The sequence below is a fragment of the Lissotriton helveticus genome, chromosome 9, assembly GCF_964261635.1.
Source record: "Lissotriton helveticus chromosome 9, aLisHel1.1, whole genome shotgun sequence".
Lineage (NCBI taxonomy): Eukaryota > Metazoa > Chordata > Amphibia > Caudata > Salamandridae > Lissotriton > Lissotriton helveticus.
Genome location: NC_136070.1, coordinates 355,474,817 through 355,494,238, shown reverse-complemented (window position 1 = coordinate 355,494,238; position 19,422 = coordinate 355,474,817). Strand labels below are relative to the sequence as shown.

At 46.8% G+C, this 19,422-nt stretch overlaps 1 protein-coding gene across 1 annotated transcript in view; it reads right to left on the bottom strand.

The window, feature by feature from the left end:
* Nucleotides 1–8,111: 8,111 nt before the first annotated feature.
* Nucleotides 8,112–19,422, bottom strand: part of CCDC197 (coiled-coil domain containing 197) — a 263,835-nt gene continuing 252,524 nt past the window's right edge. Inside the window, exons 9-10 of the mRNA XM_078662296.1 lie at nt 12,301–12,400; nt 8,112–8,382 (exon numbers count right to left, since the gene is read on the bottom strand). Of these exons, the coding sequence (XP_078518422.1) occupies nt 8,333–8,382; nt 12,301–12,400 (150 nt within the window). The 3' untranslated portion in view covers nt 8,112–8,332. The remainder of the gene's footprint in view (nt 8,383–12,300; nt 12,401–19,422) is intronic.

The window sequence follows — 19,422 nt, the reverse complement described above, 5'->3', positions numbered from 1 at the left end:
CCCCCAAACAAAAAGTCTGGTATACGGATGACTTGAGACAATTAAAACTAACTATGAGAAAGTTAGAAAAACGATGGAGGATTACTCGCAAGACCGAGGACAAGGAAAACTATAGGATTTCTCTAAAAAGCTATCATAAAGCCATTCGGGCGGCACGAAAACATCATATAGCAGCCCAATTATTAGCAGCAGGTAAAAATGTAAAAGTTTTATATCAAGTATTACAAACCTTCATTAAGCCTGTTGCTTGTGAGACTGTGGAGACAGCATCCCAGGAACTTTGCAATAATATCTCTCAGTTCTTCATTAGAAAGATTGAGGGCATTTATGACAAAATATTGGCCTCTAAGAACAATAGCAGTAACATGGCCACAGCTGACAACATTGCTCAGTCACCCACCGGAGTACCGATGAACTGCGTTGGTAAGCTTGCAGAATTTCCTCCCATATCAACGGAGGAGGCCATTGCCTTAACTACTCAAATAAAGAGCGGCTGTCCCTCAGATAACATCCCGGCACGTATCATGCCATTATTGGCTAATGATTTGGGTGTCGGAATTCGACATATAGTCAACTTGTCCTTGAGTACAGGGGAAGTTCCCTCGGATTGGAAGCATGCACTTGTGAGACCTCTGAGGAAAAATAACACCATCCCTTTGACTGAATTGACAAACTTGTGACCAATCTCACTTCTCCCTCTATTTGGGAAGCTTACTGAGAAGTTTGTTAATCGGCACCTGTTTAATTACATCGAAAGTGCAGGGGGGCTAGATCCCTCCCAGTCTGGTTTTAGACCAAGGCATAGCACCGAGACTGCCTTGTTGTCCGTCGCTGACGATCTTCATATGCTACAGGATAGTGGTTTTTCCGTTATCCTGGTGCTTTTAGATCTGTCAGCGGCGTTTGACACTGTGTCATATGACATCATGATCTCCAGATTAATTGACATCGGCCTGGAAGGCAAGGCGTTGGCCTGGCTAAGGAGTTTTCTTACAAAGCGTACCCAGAGTGTCATCCTGGGTCCGTATCGGTCGGAGGAGGTGGAGATCTCTAAGGGGGTGCCACAGGGCTCCTGTTTGAGCCCCATGTTATTTAACATCTACGTGGCCCCCCTTGCTAACATCATGAGATCCTACGGTTTCATCCCGGTATCGTATGCGGACGATACCCAACTCCTCTTTCCGTTTAAAACGATGACTCCTGAAGTGCGAAACTCCTTTGCCAGAGGGATGGAAGAGGTTGCCCGTTGAATGGCATCAAACTTCTTGCAGTGCAATGTTTCCAAAACAGAGGTGATGCTCTTCGGGGAAGCTAAACGCCTGTGGACTCCTGACTGGTGGCCTCAAGATCTTAGCACAGTCCCTGAGCCCAAACAGGTTGTAAAAGATCTTGGAGTAAAACTGGATCAGGAGCTTGCCTTGAAACAACATGGAAATCAAGTGGTTGGCTCCTGTTTCCATGTTATCGGGCTTCTCCAGAAAGTGTTCCCCTTGCTCCCTGATACCACAAGAAGAACTCTGGTACAGTCGCTCGTGTTGAGTAGATTAGATTATTGCAATGGATTCCTGCTAGCTGCCAACGAGGGGATCATTGCAAGATTACAAGTCGTCCAAAACACCGCTGCACGTCTTGTTCTCAATGTCCCTGCACGTACTCCATCTAAACCTCTGTTAACCAAACTTCACTGGCTTTCAGTGAGACAAAGGGTGAGGTTCAAAATATGCTGTATCATTCACAAATGTCTCACAGGGAATGGCCCCGACTATCTGACTAAAAAGTTTAATTTATATGTCCCCTCCAGATCTCTTAGATCAGGAGACAAACAACTGCTATGTGTTCCTAAGTTTAAAAGGACTAGACAAGGGGGTAGAGCTTTGTCAGTGGCTGGCCCGAAGCTCTGGAATGATCTCCCCATGGAAATTAAACTATGCAGAGAACACCTTCCTTTTAGGAAAAAATTAAAAACTTTTCTCTTTCAGTATTAGGTTAGCTTCTAGAGATGACCAACATATGTTTGGGTTTCTTTGCTCCTAGATGATGCCAGAGGCGCGGAGATACTCCTTCGGGAGTCGAGTCCTAGCGCGGTACAAGTTTGCAAATAAAGATCATTCACTGTAGATGCAACAAGTCTGTGAAGCTCTCTAGCATCCTACGCGAGACATCAACCAGAGTTTCACTCCTTCAGAAGGGGCTTAAATACTTTCCTAATCAAAGGATACTTAGATTAATATCTATATCTAGGACTGTGCGTCTATACCCACTACTCATTGGACTTATTCCATTCGTTTTTTCACTTGTTTTAACTAACACTCCAGCCCCCATGCATTTTTGCCCTCTTTATAGCTTATCTGTTTTGACCCATACCCAATATCAGCTCTATGATATCACTATTGCTATAAGGTTAGGTCATGTATTTCTTGTATGGTTTGTTAAAATTGTAAAGCTCCAGAAGGTGTGGTTGTGCTATATAAAAATGTCAAAGACATAAATAAATAAAACGATACCACTTTTGTACCCCCTACATTCCCTTTTCCCCTCCTGCAATCTTGCCATCCCCTTTACTTTGAATGAATTACATTACTAGCCATGTTTGTTGAACAGTATGTGTAGACCACATCTGTTCATTTGGTTTGCTGCATTTTTATGGCCAAGCAGTCCAACATAACTTATCCGGCATGACTTTCCCAAAGGGAAACACAAATCACATAATCCCCCTTTGGAAAATGTATTAGGCAGCTCTTTTCTTCACACGTTATTTCATCGTTTTATGACCTCTGTGACTGGTCTGTAAATTACAAATTCACTTTGTGATGACTAAGTCCACTTTTATTGCTCCAGAGGAAACTCCCCTCACTCTGGCAGGCAAATAAACAGTGTTAAATGTGCTGTCACCTACCTTAGGGCTTGAGTCACAAATATATTTCTATGTGGAGATACGTTTTGCTCTTGACTTACTCCTAAATTATTGAGAGTGCGTTACACTTTCTCACTGAAGAAAGGTTTGCCAATTGCGGTTTAATGTACCTTAACATGCCAGAATACATTCCATCTGATCTCACTGCCCTAACCACAATTGCATGCTCAAGCAGGGCTTTTTTAGTTTCTAAAGATATCAGTACCATCCCATGTCTTCCATCCATTGCAGTTCATCTATGATCACTGCTGGTGCTTTTTGTACAGTGATATTTGTTACTCCTGTTAATCTTTGTCAAGTTCCCTTCTTAACCCCTTTGCACTAAGACCCCTCCTTTAGCATTTCCACTTTTCACATTAGGTTCGTATAATTGATTTAAAGTGATGTATTTATTCCCTTCTGAATGCAGAGTCTGTAAAACGTTTGCTTAAAGCATCTGTTTTTTTCATTTCAGATATCTGGCAGATGCCTCTGCGACGATTTTCTTCCTGTACCCTACTGCATGTTAACCCTTATGACTACCACCTCACTACCACCATCTTTGTAAAGTTCACTCTACTGATGGCCAGAGTCCTTGAGTTTATAGGTGCTGAACACACAAGTGTTCTTAGTTTGAAATATTAATATGTGGACTTATACAACAGTTGTTTGCCACTTAATGGCTATAAATATGAATCATATTTTAAGTAAGAGATCTTCATGAGAGGAGTCTGTAACAAACTCTGAGGAAATTGCCCCTGTAGGGCTGCTCCAGTTCCAACCTACAAATTCCAGTTCCCCATCAGCATTTGCCCAGTTTATTTGAATGTATTTATGAAGGACTTCAGCTAGATCTTTGACATGCAGCTGCCTCAGTGAGGGTGGCCTTTTTGGATACTGCCGTGCCTAGTGTTCTTGTTGTGCCATCCCAGACATCATCTGTATCGCTGTACAATCCATGTTCTTCTGTTGCTTAAATGCTAGACTTCGCAAGGGGTCACTCATCCACCCATCCTCTGAACCCTGTCTCTTGAATGCGATTTCTAGAGCATTTCTATATTTTAATGTTGGCTCTTATCTCTAATGCCTTGATACTATCAGGGATAGCCGGGACCTCCTCAATGATCTTTAATTTGACTATCCCAACTCAAGCATTACCATTTAGAACCCGCAAGCAGCTATTTGAATTAGCAATCCCATGCCTTCTTTCTGTATTCCTTCCTGCTGTCCTATTTCATCATTTGAGACAATGTACCTAACCCTCCAGCTTTCAACTCATTACATACTTTGTCTCACAGTGGAGCAAATTATAATCATCCACTTGACTGAGAAACATAAATAGTTAATAGCCTTTACTTTTAACTATCTAGCTAATGTGTGCTTAATAAATGGCCAAAGCCCGCAATGCGGGTGACCTGGAATATTCTGCCCGTTCCAAAGATCTAAAAGTGGGTAATACAACCACTACAAGCAGGCATTTGTTGGTATTACTGTTCATGCATCAATTTCTCACAATATGAAGTATATAGAATGTTGGCCTGCGAGTGTGCAGGTCAACACTGGATGAAAGTGGCAGTACACATCTTTGTGACACTGTGCCTATTTGTCCAGAAACAACATCAAACATGTTATGTATGTTTTCCTTTTGAAGTGCAATGTAACATTTAATGTACATGTATAGGAAAGGGGGTTGATTGTGGCTCACAAGTCCAACTTGCACACCATTTTCTACTCATAGGTAGAACTTACTAATGCAAAAGTGGCAATGTTATATATAGAATCTAGATCCCTATTCACAAAGTATTGATCCGATTTTTTACAGCTCGATGCCACTTACAACGTAAGGACACCCATTAGATTTTCAAATATTTCCAGTTGTAAGTTATATGCAGAGGAAACTGAAGTTTCCACTGAAGTTTTGTGCAAGGAGGCAATGTTGAATGATAGAAGAACCCTTTGTAGGTATTTAGAAAAATGTGCAATGTTTTTCCTAAACATCTTTGCAGTTCTAAATTCAAGGTATACCTGGAAGTTCCAGGTGTATGTAGAGCTATGTGTTAGAAGGAGCCTGGAAAGGCTCCATGGATTTAGATATGTGGAAGGGAACAAAAGATGAAAAATTATTTTTCTTGTTTCCTTGCTAAGAAAGGGGGGACCCCAGTGGTAAGCTTAGGATACAGAGGCATATGTGAGAAAATAACAAACATGTGCCTGGTGTGTGCCTTTGGATTTTAGAAATAAGAAACAGTATTACTATCTTCACTGGTAAATGCATCAAACATTTTCGACTTTCGTCTGTGAAATGGGACGTTTATGATTTAGCAAGACCATTCTGTCCTTCAACAAGATACTGCTAATTAACATTACACAACCTGATTGGCTAAGCAATCCATGTTTTTAAATATTTAACCCTTGGATCACCCATGTTGTGAGTAGTAACGATACACAACACAGTGGATTTGCTATATACACAAGAATTCAGGTAAGGCCATAGTGCCAAAAAGAAATACACAGACTAATTTCTCATTACCACTGCTTGGAGCAGATGGGAACATGGAAATCACTGCCAGGTATGAGTCCAGGATTTTAAGTTTTCCAAGCAAACTAGAAGTGTGCCTCCTGCAGTGTTCTCTGTGCACTGACGTAGTGTTTTATGTCTTTTGAGGTAAATTGGCACCACCACTAGATGGCACTTTAAGGCTGCTCCATTGTCTTGCTTATGAAAGCCCCAGCCCAGAGCACTGTGGTCATAATGGCTCATTTGAGCCAAGGGCATGTCCTCCTTCACGATGAGCCACAGTAAATCCTATGTTACTTATATAAGTCTTTATTCCAATGGAAAAGGATAACTATGAGTTTCTAGATTGTCTAGACAGGATGAAAAGCTAGAGGACTAGAGGCAGATTTCCCTAGATCTGCCCCGATTTGCTGAATTTATTGCTGCAGATTGATAGGACTTAGTGGCTTACTGAACACTGTAAGTGTTAGAGCTAACTTCACACTTTTAGGCAAGTGGTCTGAATGACTCTCATTCACTTGCTCACTCACTCCCTTGCTATGTTGTGTAAACGCAATGAAAGGATAGGTCATTAAATCCCATAGGAAAAGAAATAACACAATTGAGCACAAAGGGAATGATAACATTCCATTTTGAGTTCCCCTGATGGATTGGACATATCGTTGTGCCAACTTGTAGCTTACTCATGCCTAACTCTAGAATATTTGTTTGGAATACTGATCGAGGCAATGCTTTCCTAATCTTGCCCAGTGTCGTTTACAATGCTTGTTTAGCACTACTCGGTAAGATCTAAATATTTGGAAGACAGGCGTTCAAGGCATATCACAGCAGCCATTCCATTCTTGTAATGACACAATAATGTTCCCACTCAAAATTTGACTTAGTCAGTGGAAGAACTTGGCTGGAATGCATAGTACATACTGTTTAGACAATGTGGGCATTACTCCAACTACCCATGAAATGTTCTGGGCACAAGGAGGACTTCCTGCAAATGCTAAGAATGCAATTTAAACTTAATAGAGTTGTAAATCTCTAGTAAATTATTTGGTAACAAAGAGTAGCTTGGTCCATCTTCCCATGCAATGTTTTGGGAACAGTAAGTGACTTACTTTGCCTCTCTATGAAATGCTTGGGGAATCTTCAGGGTGCACTTGCTCCACCTACTTACACACTGTTTTGGGAACGTTGGGAGACGTGATTTAACTCCTAATGAAATGTTCTAGTGACTGAGAGATATCTTCTTTAAATATTTGTGACTACTTTGGAGAGAGTTGGCGACTGGCTCAAACTCATACTTTAAGAACAGCGATGCACCTGCTAAAGCTTCTTATTTAATTATTTGAGATCTATGAGGGAACTACAACAATCCCACATGAAACGGTCTCGGAAAGAGTGACCTTTTCAACGACCACATAAAATACCTTATGGACATCAAGGGAGCTGCAACACGTCCTAGTGAAACATTTTTGCACCCATGAGGTACCACATCTTGCATTGCTCTGAAATGTCTTGCAGACAGGAAGGAAACACAATCATACTATCACATTTTATGGCAGTTTTTCCAAACTTCCCTCCCCCTAAAATATTTTTGAAACAGTGAGGACTTGTTTAAACTCTTCATGGAATGTGTTGGGACAGTGAATGCTTACGAATAACTTCATGGACATCTTAGGAGACTCGTTGGTGGTCTATTTCAAAGTTCCTTTGGGGAGCCAGGAAGGACTTGATTCGCAAAGATTTGGTGCAGCACTGAAAAGTCATTTGTGATTTGAAATTACACAGTAGTAAACTTTTTCACCAGGGAAACTGCACTTATTTGACAGAAAATTTGTCTGCAGGGTCAATTTTTCACCGCCATGCACAATGCAGTGTGCAACCACAATTTTCTTGGTTCGTGGATATTCTCAAACATTTTGGAGGTAGATTCTTATATTGAAATCACATGAAGGAGAGGATGCGGTGCAGCGGCCAGAGCTGCCGATTCAGGGGCTGGAGCTTCGGGGATCGAGTCCTGGCATCTCCTCAACATCCTTTGATTCTGGGCAAATCACTTAATCTCCCCGTGCCCATAAAGAGCGCCTGGATACCCTCACAGCTGATAAGCTGCACTATATAAATCTATAAAATGTAACCCTCTATGTAAAAAGACCTTATTGAAGGGAGGAGCAAGTGCTTTTTCAAGGTGTGAAAGGAAACGGAATGCCCCCAAGTTTCATGTGGGTGTAAAGCAATGATGAAAATAAAAGGTAAAAGCGAAAATGCATATTTCAACCTGACCTGCTCATGCACATTTTTCTACTTAGTGGGGAATGCGCAAGAATGGGACATAGTGGCACTCTCTGAAGTCTCTGAAGTCTTTGTTTCATATTTCCGGGAGTCTTCTTGGAGTCATTCTGAATCTTCTAAAAGTCAGAGATCTTTTAAAAACATAGGGAAAACCAAGGGAGGTACATTTCTGACTCTCACGAGCAGGCCTTACAATAGGGATTCTCTATAACTTGTTTATGTTAGAGACATTCTTAACTTCTACATTTTTTTAACACAGTTTTATATAGCGCCTACTTGGCCCAAAGGTATTGGGTATCAGAGCGCTTTACACGAGCACCAGTTGCATTACATGAGGACACATTCATTTTTGTTATGCACAGGGATATTAAGGGATTTGCCCAGAATCACAGGATATTGCGCATCCTTGCCGAGACTCGAATCCGGTTCCCCAGATAAGAGGTCGAGCGCCCTAGCCATTAGGCCAACCCCTCTCCCCGACTTGTCCTCAGCCACCAAGCTGCACCTGTTGTCCAGCACCAAGCTCTACTTCACCAAGCTATTCTGCTCAAAACGTTGCTGATGTGGTATTGCAAATAAAAATCTGTTACATGATTGTGTTGCCGTATCAAGCTCTTTAGTAGGCAATCTTTGTACTAAACTGGTCCCGACAGTCTCCTGTTTATTTGCGACGTTTCCTTTTTGGTTTATTTTATTTATTTATTTATTTTATAGCATTTATAAGGCGCACAGCTACCCACAAAGGGTTTCCCGGCGCCGAAGCAGCATAGACACAGAGCACAACTAAAGAAAAACAGGTCCGACAGCAAATTATTTGTCAAACAGCCAGGTTTTCACACTTTTTCTAAAACTCCTATAGTTTTCTTCTTTGCGTATTGCAGTGGGCAGTGTGTTCCAAAGAGTTGGACCCAGAAATTAAAAGGATCTTCCGCCCATTCTAGCCCGTTTAATCCTTGGTACCGCAAAGTTCGCTGATGTAACTGAGCGAAGATTGCGGTTGGGTAGGTAAGGCTTGGCGAGAGCTTGAATGTACTTGGGAGCAGTCCCTGCTTTGATTTTGAAAAGGTAGCTCAGGGTTTTAAAGCGAATCCGATTTTCGACCCTGAGCCAGTGCAGGTCCCTAAGATGTTTGGTGATCCTGGCATATCTCGGGATTCTACAAAGTAGTCTGGCCGCAGTATTTTGCACCAGTTGTAAGCGTCTTATTACTGCTTTGTTTGCACCCAGGTACAAGATGTTACCGTAGTCAAGCCGAGATGTCACTAAGGCATTGACTACGGTCTTCTGGGTGGTCGGTGGTAACATCCAGACAATCTTGCGTAACCATCTGAGAATAGTAAAACAAGTGCCAGCCACTTTATTTGCTTGTTGCGCCATGGATAAGTTGTCATCAATGATGACCCCGAGATTTCTGACCTGGGAGACTGGGGTCGGGAGCTTGCCTAGTGAGGTCGGCCAATGGGAGTCGCTCCAGAGATCTTTACTGTTCCCCAGGAGAAGGACCTCCGTTTTTTCCCCATTTAATTTAAGTTGGTTGGCCGACATCCAGCAGAAAATTTCATGGAGGCCTGTTTTAAGTGTAGAAGGAACAGACGGGTCAGATTTAGATAGTGAAAATAGAATCTGAGAATCGTCTGCATAGGTCATCAAAACCAGACCAGAGTTCTCTGCAAGGTAGGCTAATGGGCGGAGGTACAAATTAAACAAAAGGGGACTCAGAATAGATCCCTGTGGTACACCATGGGGAGAATAGAAAACGTCCGAGCAGGCCTCAGAGGAGATGATCTGGAAGGTCCGTAGGGATAGATAAGATTTAATCCATTCTAACGCCTTGCCCTCGACACCACTCTCCCCCAACCTGATAAGCAGTTTGGAGTGAGAGATGGTGTCGAAGGCCGCGCTTAGGTCCAATAGGACCAGGGCCACCGTTTGGCCATCATCTCTGAGCTCTCGGATTTTTTCCGTGATCCCAAGCAGGGCGGTTTCGGTGGAAAAGCCGCTCCTGAAACCGGACTGAGACGGGTGGAGTAATTCATTATTTTCCACAAATGTGGAGAGAACTTCATGAATATGCCTCTCCAACATTTTAGAAAAGGCTGGAAGCAACGCTATTGGTCGATAATTGGCCAATATCGTAGGATCGGCAGCTGGCTTTTTCAGCAAAGGGCTAACTATGGCATGTTTCCATAGAGCAGGAACAGAGGCCTGTTCTATAGATGCATTGAGTATCTCTATAATGGGCATCAGGGTGGAATCCTCCAGTTGGCTGATGATGCTGATTGGAATAGGATCGCGAGGAGATCCTGATTTAATGGATTTAAGCAGTTTCCTCAGTTTATCCGATGTAATGGGAGGCCAGTCTTCAAGGTGACAATTGCCTTTAGAGATTTGAGAAGTGTCTTCTTGATTAGAAGAGGTGGTGCTATTTTTATCGATATTAGAGACAATCTTCTCAATCTTTTCAGTAAAGAAGGACGCCAAGTCCTGGCATTGCTGAGTACTAAGAGGGAGAGCATCCGCTCTTGTATTTTCTCCAGCCAATTCCTTCACCGTGTTAAAAAGAGTCTGGGATTTATTAATAGCTGTGTTTATGGTCGTAGTGACATAGCATGCTTTAGCTTTCATGCATGCCGAATGATAGCTATTTCTAGCCCTACGGTAGATCTCTTTTTGGTGCCCTTCGTAGTTTTTACGCCACTGTCTCTCCAAGTTCTTACAAGTGGATTTTTCTTTCTTGAGGGCCTCTGTGAACCAGGGGGCCGGAGGACGATGTGCTTTCCCCTTGCAGCGCGATAAGGGCAAACAGGCATCGACTGCATCACTTAGCCATATCTGTGTGGCCTCAGCTATGCTTTCCATGTCTCCATCCAGACATGGGAGATCTTTGTTTAATGCACTATTTAGATCATCTAGGTTTAAACTTTTCCAATTTCTCCTCAAAGATTCAGAAGGAGTAATAGAGGGACGTTTAGTGGATTGAAGAGAGATAGTGAAAAGTACAAGGAAATGATCTGACCAACAGATAGGGATCGTGTTTAACCATGATAATTCTTCCATATTGGAAATGATGGGGTCAAGCAAATGTCCTGCTTTATGTGTAGGGCCCTTATTACGCAGTGTCATATTCAGCGCCAAGAAGTCATCAATAAGATTTTTGCACGTCGTATTGTTCTTATCCTCCAGATGGAGATTCAAGTCCCCAAGTATTGTAAAATTTTGAGCCTTTAAATGGTAAGGTAAAATAAAATTTACCAAGTTCTCAGACCATGAGGGGTTATTGGCTGGTGGACGATAAATAAGTAAGCCAGAGAAAGTGAAATTGGGGCTAAGAATAATTTTAAAAAGTGCTGCTTCGCAATTAGGAATATCTACAGATTCGAAATTGCATACGAAATCTCTGCTATAAATAATGGCAATGCCCCCTCCTATTTGGCCCACGCGATCTCTCCTTACAATAGCATAGCTCGGGGGGAGTGCCATAGCGACATCAGGACCTGTACTGTCATGGAGCCAGGTCTCTGTGAGAAATATCGCACTGGGCTTCTCTTCCATTAGAAGATGGAAGATGTCTAGTTTGTGTTGTGGTAATGAACGACAATTAACCACATAAAAAGTAAAATTACTAGGACAATCTTTTTGCCGATGGATTTGATGAGGGGGGCCCTGCGAGATATCAGGATAAGGCTGGAAATTTGACAGGAGAAGGGAACATTCAGGACAAAGTTGTGTTCCAGCACGCATTGGATCCAGAGTTGTACAGTTATCATGTCTGGCAGGGCGTAGCGCCCTGAGGGACTCACGAGTGAGCATCGTACCTGCAATACAGAACGGGCAGCGTTCTGAGCCCTAAGTCCCGGCCTGGCCCGGACGGGCACAGACGGGCTGACTCTGGCTGGACTCCGGCGAAGACGAGGCGCATCCGCTCAAAACGCGTCCGCTATCGCGGAGTACGGCCGATTCCTTTTATCCCAGACACTAGAGCGCTCTCACCGCTCTGTCCCGCCCCAAGATGGCCGCTACAGATTCCCTGAAGCTCGGTGCCTTGCCCTTAAGTCGGCAGGCATCGAGCGCGTGTATGCTGCAGTGGGTGCAGGTAACAGACAAGTGCGCTAATGACTAATTCGATATTTTAAAAAGCGCAGGTCCAAATTCACACAATACAATTTTACACAATTTTAAAAGTGGCAGTTTGATTAAAATTCGGCTTTCGTGTCTCCTTCGACAGAGTGTCTGAGCAGTGAGATAACAAACTGCCCAAGTGCTCGCTAGGTTGAAAAACTCTGTCAGAGGGCTCCTTTTATCCCAGACACTAGAGCGCTCTCACCGCTCTGTCCCGCCCCAAGATGGCCGCTACAGATTCCCTGAAGCTCGGTGCCTTGCCCTTAAGTCGGCAGGCATCGAGCGCGTGTATGCTGCAGTGGGTGCAGGTAACAGACAAGTGTGCTAATGACTAATTCGATATTTTAAAAAGCGCAGGTCCAAATTCACACAATACAATTTTACACAATTTTAAAAGTGGCAGTTTGATTAAAATTCGGCTTTCGTGTCTCCTTCGACAGAGTGTCTGAGCAGTGAGATAACAAACTGCCCAAGTGCTCGCTAGGTACAGTTTTAGTTTTTCTATATTGGTTTCTGAGATAGGATGCAGTTTCTACTGGTCTTCTGCTCATTTGTAGCACTTGTATTTTCTCCAAAGTATATTCCTGGGGACACAAAAAGACAAGGTTTGATGAGACAAGGGAGAGTGTAAAATGCTGCCTTCAGAGGATACAACAGCGACCAGACAACACTGTCATGTAACAGTTTAATGAAAAATGAAGTTAAATAACTAGTGTAACTGCTGAGACCTATATTTACAGCACAAAAGTTAACAATACTAGGCAGATTCTTTTTTTTTTACGTGAATTTTGCATTCAATTTAGCAATAGTGTTAGAAGGTCATATGGTTATTAGAAAAATGCTTCCTGCACATAAACAACCTTTCTAAATGCTGTTTTGTCACTTCTATGTGTGCTACATAGAAATAGTAAAACGGCATTTTCAAAAAATGATTGTGTATGTGCAGGAAGTGTGCCCTTCCTGTACATAAACAATCATTGGCCTTTTGCTGTTTTCATGTGTGCTACACAACGCAGCAAACATGAAAACAGCAAAAACGATGAGAAATTAAAATTTTCTCCTTGTTGCGCCAGGGTAAGACCAGGTTTTCCCTGGTCTTAATTCTAGCCTTGCCTCCTATTTTACGCCTCCATTGTAAATAGGAGGCAGCGTCAGAATCAGAATCAATGGGTGGAACGCCCACAGCAACACCCATTGCCCTCCCCTTTCACGCTAAGCATAGTGTGAAAGGGGCCATTATTTATAAAGCAGCTTTAAGCCACGTTAAGTGGCTTAACACTGCCTTGTGAATAAGGCGAGGCCCCTATTGCCATCACAATGTCTCTGAAAGGGACGGTGTGATGGCGATAGGTGCTTGTAAATATGCCCCCTACTGTTCAGTGTCTGCATCTGTCCATCCAGGGACACTTCCTCTTTTCATAGTGTAATCTAGGATTGCACTCCCCCTTAACTAGGTTCTCAAGGGGGGGCGTGGCCAAGAGCCGTTCATGGCGGACGTGTAGTGCTGCAGCTCCGTACGTAGCCCTTTAATACTCGCTAATAATCCTATCTACCCTCTGTGCAACCACCTCAAACTTTACCCCGGACCTGCTCCAGACGAGCGGCGGGCAGTGGTGACGAGCTACCCTCCTCGGACGCCGTCTACCGCCTTGATGAGCTGCGGCGACCACTGGGGCCTCCTGTGCTGAGGGAAGCCGCGGCCTCGATTGGACCTGAGACCTGCCTGCCGCTGACTGCCGACGGGCCGCCGGCGAGACACCGGGAGTGAGGTAGGGCGCGGGACTGAGTGCATCGCGACCGGGAATCCGGCGAATCACCCTGCAGTCGCCGGACCGGCTCCCCAATTGCCGGTAGACCACCGGGACCCGCCCTGCCCTGATTGCCCGGCTTGCGGCCGGAGGCACGCCGGACCGTGCTGCACCCCCTGGACTGCTGCGAGGGCGCCTGCGCCCGGCGGGGAAGACGCTGGTGTGCTAGGGGGGAGACGCTGGAGCCCTGTGATCTCCTACAGCTACGTGGGACGTCCAGCGGTAGCCTGGCCGGCCTTAATACCGAGGAGACGACGTGGGCGCCATTTTGCCTCCACTTTGAACACTAGCAGCCTGGTGAGAGACGCGGAGGGCGCCGGCATCACCGGTTGCTCCTGAGGACAAGGGGGGAAACACGGATCTGGGGAAGAGGCGATGCGCCAACATTACCCCCGCAGCCACATTGCCTCTGTGGACCCAGGACAGCATCGAGGAGTCCGGCTGCACGGGGGCCCACGTGGCAAACCACTGACTGCAAGGCCGCCTTCACTGGGACGGGGGAGAAGCGCCACTCTGCTGTTCTGCCTCTGGCGGTCCCCCCCCCTCCTACAGCCGCTCGCCCATACCTGCCATCGCGCCACAGTCACCGTGGCAGCTACGCAGAGGTTCCCCCCACGGATTACCACCACACAGACCGGGCATACCGCCTCAACTCCATCGCTATTGACCCCATCTATCACCAGGGGGACGACGCTCCTATAGCCTTCCCAGCTGACACCAGTGGCCGCGTGGAGACCCACGACGTACATAGCAGTGCCCAGAGGGCTTTATCACCGACGGACGGCACGCGGCCGCCTAGACGCCGATCTGAATACTAGGTCGATGGGACGACACAGGGGCAGGGCCCAGGACCCCCGTGCATCGACGGACATGCAATCTACCGGCTCGGAGGACCCTCTTTCCTTCTCGAATATGGACGCTATCCCGCCGACTGGAAAGGGGTCAAAGGACGCCAAACTGGATCTTATCCTCAATGAAATACGAGCCACGCGGGAGGCGTTGGAAACGCGTATTGACAGCATGGCGACGGGACTCTCGTTGCTTAGAGCGGATCACAATAAACTTGCAGAGAGGGTCTCCGAACAGAAACTTGCTCTGAATTACCTCATACCCCAACAAACGGAGCACTCGTCCAAACTGGAGGGTATGGAAAAACAGCTCAGACAGTTATGGGACAAGGTGGACGATGCGGAAGGACGTGCCCGCCGCAACAACGTCCGCATCTTAGGCATTCCAGAACGAAGTGAGGGGAGGAACCCTACCCAATTTGTAGAAGACTGGCTCCGTCAACTGGTGGGTCCAGAAGATCTTACGGCCCTGTACAGCGTCGAGAGAGCGCATAGAATACCGTCCAAGCCGCCGCAACCGGGTGCGCCCCCACGTCCCTTAATCCCACGCCTCCTCCACTACAAGGACCGCGATACTGTGCTACGCGTGGCTCGTGAGAAGGCTCCGATTCGCTATGAAGACAAGAATATCTCCGTGTATCCTGACTTCATGCCCACGGTACAGCGTGCCAGATCCACCTTCCTGGGGGTGAAGCGCAAGCTGCGTGAAAGAGACTTAAAGTATGCCCTTCTGTTCCCTGCCCGCCTTAAGATAATACACAACAACAAGTCATATTTCTTTGACTCGCCAGAAGAAGCAGCAGAGTGGATGGAGGTGACGTTATCCCCGCCAACCTCGCAGGACCCTTTTATGGCTGATAGGGGAAAAGGCCGTCGGAATCAATCGGATCGGCGGAGTGCCACATCGGACACAGGACGAGCCCCGCCGCAGAGGACAACCCCGACGGATGAAGTCGCTACGAACCATCCAGCGGGCCCCGCTCCGGTGATGCAATTGACAGAGGAGGCACTTGCCGGCCATGACGCGGGCACAGCCAGAGACCTGATTTGCAACTCCGACATGCACACAGAAATGTCAGGATCGGCGGCCAGCATACAACTCTTCCCTAAGATCACGGCGCAGACTGCGGAAGAATATTAACATCACCATCGTGTCTGCACTCCGGGTGGTAATGTATTGCCTGACTGTATTATTACTCGCACACAGGTGGGTTGCTTGAGGGATTGATTTGCTAAGGGCCGCCGTGTCATCGCAGGCCAGTGAAAGTAAGGCGCTAGTAGTCTGCGCCCCCCACCGCAGGCACATGGAACTGTTTGACTGCTGCCCCTGTTGGGCATCATGGTTTGGACCTCGAGCCCGTTGACCTGGGGACCTTAGTATTCGGGGATTGACTGTTTGTTTGACACTCCTTTTTCGCAATAAGAAGTACCAGGCCCGTGCGCCCACGCACTCATTTATGTCGCGCTACACGACCAGTCATGGGGCCACTTAATGTTTATAGTTTGTGCACCTGGAATGTGCGGGGAATGGGCTCGATCCATAAACGGCACAGGATACTCGCCCAGCTGAACCGCAGGGGCGTTATGATGGCCTGCTTACAAGAGACACACCTGAACTGTGCAGAAAGTCTGAAACTACATAAGAAGTGGAAGGGCCAATTTTTCGCTACATCCTATTCTGCATTCTCTAGGGGAGCCGCTATTTGGCTCCGTAATTCTGTCCCCTTTAAACCGCTGGAGCAAAGAATTGTTAAGGAGGGTAGATATGTATTTGTGAAGGGCTTACTGGATGGGGCTACTATTGTGATTGGCTGTGTATACTCTCCAAACTCTGGACAATCTGATTTTTTGATCAATGTCAACGGGGTCCTTGCGGATTGGGCGGAACACCACTGGGTGGTTGGAGGGGACTTCAATGCTGTGTTGGATGTTGCTCTGGACAGATCACACCCCCCATTACACGCCACGGAAAGCAGGCGACAGGCGGATGCGGTGACACAATGGGCGGAGGGATGGGACCTAGCAGATGCATGGCGCAGTACACATCTCCGGGACAGGGAATATACCTTTTTCTCCCCTCCGCACAGGCTCCACACCAGGATAGACCGAATTTTTTGCTCCTGTTCCTTACTAGGATCGGTTATTCAGGCCCAACACATGGGAAAGACCCTATCTGATCACAATCCAGTTGAACTGTCTTGGCAATGGGGCCGGCAGACGACCCCAATCCCGACTTGGAGATTGCCCACGGAGTTGTTGGAATATGCCGTCTTCAAGTCCACTATGGTGGATACCATAGAGGGTTATTTTGACACGAACACTAACACTGCCAGCTCCCGACAATTAGAATGGGATGCCTTTAAAGTTTTCATCAGAGGGGAGGCGATGGCCACTAGAGTGGGCATGAGAAGGGCAGTCATTGCAGATCTGAAAGACGTGGAGGGTAGACTGGCAACACTGGAATGGGAGGCTGCGGGCACGGACACGCATTTCACGCCACTGCAAAACGCACACGTACAACACGCTGAACTCCTCGAAGACTTGAGATTGTTAGACTACAGGGAATACACAGCGAGACAACACACACAGGCAGATAGGGCGGGCGCTCTACTGGCCCGTATCATACATGACTCCCCAGTACACCATCCCATCTTAGAAGTACTAGACCAAGATGACATACTAATTTCGACTCAAATAGGAATCAATGCCGTGTTCGAGGACTATTACACTACGCTTTATAGCCCACACAACTGCCTCTCACAGACTGCATTCGAGGGATTCATGCGGGATTTAGAGCTGCCCAAACTCACTGACAGACAGAGCGACGATCTGAAGCGTACAATTTCTATCGCGGAGATTAGGCAGGCAATGCGAGCACTCCCGGGAAATAAAACCCCTGGGACGGACGGCTTACCGGCCGAGTTCTATACCACATTTATGGACCTGTTAGCCCCACGCCTCCATGCCGTTTATTTGGAAGCGCTACGGACCGACTGCTTACCGCAGTCCTCCCTTCAAGCTTTGATAACCTCCCTCTTGAAGCCGGGTTAGGATGGGCTGCACCTTTCCAGCTACAGACCCTTATCTCTACTTAACACCGATTACAAGATTCTGAGTAAGGTGCTAGCAACAAGACTGGCACAACATATCCCGCAACTGATCCATCCTGACCAGTGCGGATTTGTGCCGGGCAGGAGCACGGCCATGAATCTTAGACGCTTGGCCCAGCTGATGCTACGTGACCCAACTGCTCTAGACTCGGAAGGTTGCATCTCATTAGACCTGAAGCAGGCTTTTGATTCCCTCAGATCGGATTTCATGTTCGCTGTGTTCGCGAGGTTCGGAATCCCTCAGGAGTATATAGCAAGGGTCAAACTGCTCTACACACACCCTACAGCTCGGGTGCGCACATCCAGACATATCTCGAGCCCCATAGATATAGCAAGGGGTACAAGGCAGGGTTGCCCCCTATCCCCGCTCCTCTTCATACTAGCGCTCGAACCACTGCTCTGTAAACTCCGGACTGTGGCCCCCCCACCGTGGAATTAGGAGGGGTGAGACGGCAAATATAGTATCCGCCTATGCTGATGATATTATCCTGTACCTGAATGACTTACGAGGCGACCTAGACCCTATCCCTTCTATATTTGAGGACTTTAGATTGTTATCTGGCCTCACCATAAGCGAACCTAAGTCCTACGGGTTTACCTTTGCCGCCGCAGACTCGACTGCGCCACTACCCTTTGCGCCACACGCATTTCAGATGGCGGATACCACCTTCCGTTACCTCGGGATACAGGTTTACAGGGATGCCGAAATGATGATTGACGGCAACCTTGGAAGGGCTATGAGGACACTCAAGTCTCAAATACAATTCTGGTTGTCACTCCCTCTCTCGGTGGCCGGCAGGATCGCCATTTCTAAGATGGTGATGCTTCCCCGTCTCATTTACTACTTTACAAATTTACCGTTCCTGATCCCTGCCACGACGTTCAAAACACTGGACATGCTCCTCACGGAACTCATATGGGGACAGGGGCGGAGGCGCATAGGCCTCGCTAAGTTGCAGCTCACAGCCAGCGCGGGAGGTATGGGAGTCCCGGACTTCAGGGCCTACAACTTTGCATGTCAACTGCAATGGCTGGCCTACTGGCTTGCTGGTAGAAACCTACATGAGATTGACATGGTGGAAGACGATAGAAATAAGGGGAGGATCCATGCCCTGCTGCTGCCCCACTTGGAACTGCAGAGCGTCGCCTCACCGCTTCTCCGGCTTGCAATACTATACTGGCGGAAGGCGGTGAAGTACACGACTCCGCTGTCATCTTATGCCCCCACAGTTCCACTACTGGGTATACCATTGGGGTCGGGACCGCGCACGACACAAAAACTGGTGCCATGGCACGACGCAGGTGTGACACACGTAGGAGACCTTTTTGCTGACGGGCGGATGCTGTCATTTACAGACTTCAGGACTGCACATGGCATACCTGGGGGATCATTCCTTATGCATGCTGGCGTCCGCCGCTATGTACTGGGGAAATGGGCGCCTGGGGGAGTGGAACCGCCCGCAAACCCCTTACTGACGATGCAATACCTCATGGGAACGGGAAGTCATCTGACAAGATGGCTCACTGCTAGCATCAGAACGGGACGGGCGGTTTCACTGGCACCTCTACGAACCAAGTGGGAGGGCGATATAGGGAGGCCATTACGAGACAAGGAATGGGAGCGGATCCTGCAATTCCCTAGAAAAGTAGCTAGGAACCCCAAATTTAAGTTCATCCAACTAATGGTCCTGCATAGAGCATACCTAACGCCACACCGTTTACATGCAATGTTCCCCACTGCCACCGACACCTGCCCCAGATGCGCTATAGACGATGCGTCATTGACACATATGTTGTGGAGCTGCCCCAAACTGGGTTATTTCTGGACTACTATTAATGA